This window comes from Oncorhynchus masou, chromosome 2 (genome assembly GCF_036934945.1).
Source record: "Oncorhynchus masou masou isolate Uvic2021 chromosome 2, UVic_Omas_1.1, whole genome shotgun sequence".
NCBI classification, from domain to species: Eukaryota; Metazoa; Chordata; class Actinopteri; order Salmoniformes; family Salmonidae; genus Oncorhynchus; species Oncorhynchus masou.
In genome coordinates this window covers 42,654,255-42,659,528 of record NC_088213.1, presented here as the reverse complement: position 1 = coordinate 42,659,528, position 5,274 = coordinate 42,654,255, and the positions used below count along the sequence as shown (strand labels likewise).

The following is a 5,274-nucleotide window of genomic DNA, read 5'->3' as shown; positions in this document are numbered from 1 at the left end:
ATTTTAGCGCCCTCCATCACCAACTCTCCATGGCTCTGGGCCAACTGGTGTTAAAACTATGCAAGTTAGCCAACCCCTTCAACGCAGGTAGGCTATAATTTATTGAGAGTAAATGGCCGAATTACTCGGCAAAAATAATTATATCAGTGGCATGATGGCATTGCATTGCAGGAGAATCCCTCAGCCCGCCTGCGCATCATTTTCCATCACGTCTCTGTTGAGCGGTCCACACTCCCCCTCCTCTCTGAGACTTGACTCTCAAGAGGCAAACCCTGCCTCATGGTGACGTCACTCGCTCGGCTACTCGATAAATATGGGGATCCGTACGTTTCACTGGATCAAACCGAAACTTTTCTTCACTGAAGGATAGATCGCAAGTGGATTGCCTGGTTCAGGATTTTGGAATACGTCAGATCCACATCAAATGTAAGTTTGCTTATGGAATTCAATGAGTTTGCAGTCGTGATAATACATTAATTAGGCTATGGCTGTTTCAAATCATTTGAGTTCAACTTCAATTTTATCATTGCTCAATGCTCCATCAAACCGTAATTGACATTATAGGACACAGGCACATTATTGTCTTAAATGACTTTGTTCAAATAAATATGACAGAAAAGTTCATATAAACTGTGGCCTAATAAAGGATTTTTCTTTTTAAATCAACACCTAGGCATAGTATTGAGAAATGCATTTTTTTTGTCGGAGTTTGTTGCTTTTCAATGTTTACAGCAGAATCTTACTAAAGAGCGCATCTATTTCACAGACCAAAAAGTCATGACTTTGAACAAAAGTGACAAATTGCGGAACATGGACAAAAGAAGAGGGAGCATGCCGTTTCCCATGCACCTGCAGAACCTGCACAGAAGAAGCATGCCAGCGGACGACCGCGAGATGCGCAAGGCGCAAACTGGAGAGCTGTCCAACCTCATGCGCCGAACGTCCTACACCCCCGGTGAGCCTCACCGAGACAGCTGTGTATCGGACTCGTCCGATTCGGTTATATCCTCCGGCAGCGACTCCGAGGGACAGGTGTACAAGGTGGTTCTCCTCGGCGAGCAGGGTGTCGGCAAGTCTAGCCTGGCACGTATTTTCGGTGGAGTCGAGGATGGTCACGACTGCGACGAGACAGGTGTGTGTCTGATGATCATTACTGATGATGATGGAGTTGAAGTTTATATGGCATTGAGAATACACCACAAAGCAATACTTTTTTTTAAAGCAAAGACAAGAACTGTTTCACCGTGGCTGTCCTCAGCACCCCATTATAGCTAATGCACATAGGCCAAACTAAGTAAATATAGGATTGGTTTCCATATCATCTTGGCACACAGGCTGAAGTACATTGATTATTGCTATTTCCATCCAGTCAGTAAGGCGCCACACATATCAAAGTACTGCTGTTGACATATACAGCCACAGAGATAGTGGATGGGAGAGATATGAAAATCAATGACTGAGGGAAGGAGACAGTAATACCCAGTAGTACCCATCACAGATATAGGTTAATTGAAAGTTAATAGGCTGTACTAAAGGCATCATGAAATGGGAAATGGTGAGTGAGATCTCACACTTGACCCAGTTAGCGGGTACATTTCATTTTGGCCAGGAGTATTTATCTGTCTGCTTGCTTTTGTTTCAGGAAACACATATGACAGATCGATCGAGGTGGACGAGGAGGAGGCGTCCATCTTGTTGTACGACATTTGGGAACAGGTGAGGCATAGAATGCAATTTCAGTTTGACCCTCAGAAAATTGCTATTGGTCATAGCATATAATTTGATCTAATGTGTAGTGCTCTGATGCTGGTGTCAATGTAATATACCACTAGAACAACTTTAATTGGAGCACCTGCAGCTCTTGATTGGATAAGCAATGTAACTAATCAAATTCTATTTCTCTTTCGCCTACAGGATAACAGTCAGTGGCTGAAGGAACAGTGCATGAGGATAGGTGACGCCTACATCATCGTCTACTCAGTGACAGACAAGTCCAGCTTTGAGAAGGCGTCAGAGCTACGCATCCAGCTGCGCAGAGCTCGCCAGTCTGAGAACATTCCCATCATCCTTGTGGGCAACAAGAGCGACCTGGTGCGGTCCAGAGAAGTCTCTGTGGATGGTAAGTGACGGTGATCTCTTCTGTCCAAGGCATCTCTGTATTTGCATAGTGCTACTTATGTTAGAATGACTGCCGTAGTTAAAGCTCGTAATCAAGGTGTTATGCAAAGGCAAAATGATGAGGGTGAAGTCACTGTCCCCATGGAACATTATAGATTCTCACCTGCGCCTCCCCTCTTTTCTTTTTTTTTTTGCAGAGGGCAGCGCCTGTGCTGTGGTGTTTGACTGCAAGTTCATCGAGACCTCAGCCAATCTCCACCACAACGTCAGGGACCTGTTCGAGGGCATGGTCCGGCAGATCCGGCTGCGCAAAGACAGCAAGGAGGAGAACGCTCGCCGTATGGCCAACTGCAAGCGACGCGAGAGCATCGGCAAGAAGGCCAAGCGTTTCCTGGGCCGTATGGTGGCCCGGAAGAACAAGAAGATGGCCTTCAGACAGAAGTCCAAGTCCTGCCATGACCTCTCGGTCCTCTGAGAGTACAGTATCTGGACTGCTGTTTTCTCTTTGGCCTTCAAGACCAGACGCTGTGTGTTTTTTTTTAACACTAACCCCAAGGACTGATAGAGCTGTACAGAAATTATATATTTTATTATATTCATTAAACACCAACAGACATGTCCATGTTAATGATCTGCATGAGGTTTCAGTTGAGTTTTTTTGTCTTGCTTATGTATAGATGTTGATACTTCTTGTGTATGTATATTCAATCCACCAAGGCTTGTTATTTTCAACCATGAGTTGTAAGATTGCCTTGATAATGGGGGACAGTGTGTTTGGTTCTACTCCATTTAGTGTTGGTAGAGTTGTATATAGCCCTCATTAAAGATTAGATTATGGTACACAGTCCTGAAAAGCAATGGAACTGTATGCACAGTGATTTCTCTGCATTCTGTCACATGGAGTCATTTTTACTTGAAACTGGGTACGCAGGTTCGTACTTTGGCCATGATACTAAGGACAGGAATTATGTGTAATGGGGGTTAGGCCAAGGTTTTGGAAAAAAATCTATGATTATTTTGTCCTATCCTTCAGTCCAGATGTGAATGAAGAAAGCAATAATAAGTTATATTTGTCATGTGTATTTAATGTTTTGTTTTAAATATAGTTGATTTTCACTTCCTTTTAATATTCAAATCATTTTGTTATGTTTACTTTTTTAATAAAAAAAATGAAATACAACTATTCGATGTTTTTTCTTGCCCAGATCATAAAACAATTAGACTACACCAAAAACGAAAGTTAAATACACTACCGTTAAAAAGTTTGGAGTCACTTAGAAATGTCCTTGTTTTCAATGAAAACATACATGAAATGCATTGCAAAATGGATAGGAAATATAGTCAAGATGCTGAAAAGGTTATAAATAATGATTTTTAATTGAAATATAATTGTGTTTTTCAAATTTTGCTTTCGTTAAAGAATCCTCCATTTGCAGCCATTAAAGCCTTGCAGACCTTTGGCATTCTTGTTGTCAATTTGTTGAGGTAATCTGAAGAGATTTCACACCATGCTTCCTGAAGCACCTCCCACAAATTGGATTGGCTTGATGGGCACTTCTTACGTATCATACTGTCAAACTGGTCCCACAACAGCTCAATAGGGTTGAGATCCAGAGACTGTGCTGGCCACTCCATTATAGACAGAATACCAGCTGACGGCTGCTTTCCTAAATAGTTTTTACATAGTTTGGAGCTGTACTTTGAGTCATTGTCCTGTTGTAGGAGGAAATTGGCTCCAATTAAGTGTCGTCCACAGGGTATGGCATGGTGTTGCAAAATGGAGTGATTGCCTTTCTTCTTCAAGATCCCTTTTACCCTGTACAAGTCTCCCACTTTACCACCACCAAAGCACCCCCAGACCATCACATTGCCTCCACCATGCTTGACAGATGGCATCAAGCACTCCTCCAGCATCTTTTCAAGTTTTCTGCTTCTCACGAATGTTCTTTGTGATCCAAACACCTCAAACTTAGATTTGTCTGTCCATAACACTTTTTTTCCAATCTTCCTCTGTCCAGTGTCTGTGTTCTTTTGCCCATCTTAATCTTTTCTTTTTATTGGCCAGTCTGAAATATGGCTTTTTCGTTGCAACTCTGCCTAGAAGGCCAGCATCCCGGAGTCGCCTCTTCACTGTTGACGTTGAGACTGGTGTTTTGCGGGTACCATTTAATGAAGCTGCCAGTTGAGGACTTATGAGGTGTCTGTTTCTCAAACTATACACACTAATGTACTTGTCCTCTTGCTCAGTTGTGCACCCGGGCCTCCCACACCTCTTTCTATTCTGGTTAGAGCCAGTTTGCGCTGTTCTGTGAAGGGAATAGTACACAGGGTTGTACAAGATCTTCAGTTTCTTGGCAATTTCTCACATGGAATAGCTTTCATTTCTCAGAACAATAATAGACTGACGAGTTTCAGAAGAAAGGTCTTTATTTCTAGCCATTTTGAGCCTGTAATTGAACCCACAAATGCTGATGCTCCAGATACTCAACTAGTCTAAAGAAGGCCAGTTTGATTGCTTCTTTAATCAGCACAACAGTTTTCAGCTGTGCTAACATAATTTTAAAAGGGTTTTCTAATGATCAATTAGCCTTTTAAAATGATAAACTTGGATTAGCTCACACAACGTGCCATTGGAACAGAGGAGTGATGGTTGCTGATAATGGACCTCTGTACGCTTATGTAGATATTCCATAAAAGCATCAGCCGTTTCCAGCTACAATAGTCATTTACAACATTAACAATGTCTACACTGCATTTCTGATCTTTTTTTTCTGATGTTATTTTAATGGACAAAAAAAATGTGAGTCTCTTTCAAAAACAAGGACGTTTATAAGTGACCACAGACTTTTGAACGGAAGGGTACATACATATAAAACAGACTTCCTTGTTATTTGATTGATTTCCTCATAAAAATGAATCCATTAGATTGTTCAGTGGACTGGAGTCTTGTGGACCAACAGCATTACTGGAAGGAAACAAGGTAGTAAAACATGAAACTGGAGAGTCCTGCAAAACGCACTTCGTATTTCCACACTATTCAAACCGTTCTCCCACCTTCATAGGGAACACGCATATGGTTGAGAGAAGGTAAGACAAAATAAACACAACGTTTCCGAATGAACATTTTTCTTCTAAAAATGATCGTGGAGTGTTAGG

General features: G+C 41.8%; 1 protein-coding gene across 1 annotated transcript; it reads left to right on the top strand.

Annotated features, from left to right (window-relative positions):
• The first annotated feature begins 313 nt into the window (after window positions 1-313).
• On the top strand, window positions 314-3,286 carry LOC135505090 (GTP-binding protein RAD-like). The gene is made up of 5 exons (XM_064924170.1): window positions 314-426; window positions 767-1,132; window positions 1,643-1,716; window positions 1,915-2,119; window positions 2,316-3,286. Exons 2-5 carry the CDS (start codon window positions 778-780, stop codon window positions 2,591-2,593), a joined length of 912 nt encoding a protein of 303 aa, XP_064780242.1. The 5' UTR covers window positions 314-426; window positions 767-777; the 3' UTR covers window positions 2,594-3,286.
• The last annotated feature ends 1,988 nt before the right edge of the window (window positions 3,287-5,274 follow it).

What these genes read in the sequence shown, in the direction of transcription:
- LOC135505090 (XM_064924170.1), top strand. Translation starts at nt 778, where the DNA reads ATGACTTTGAACAAAAGTGACAAATTGCGGAACATGGACAAAAGAAGA. An exon ending in TGTACGACATTTGGGAACAG is followed by an intron (nt 1,717 to 1,914) that starts GTGAGGCATAGA and finishes TTTCGCCTACAG; the next exon opens with GATAACAGTCAGTGGCTGAA. An exon ending in CAGAGAAGTCTCTGTGGATG is followed by an intron (nt 2,120 to 2,315) that starts GTAAGTGACGGT and finishes TTTTTTTTGCAG; the next exon opens with AGGGCAGCGCCTGTGCTGTG.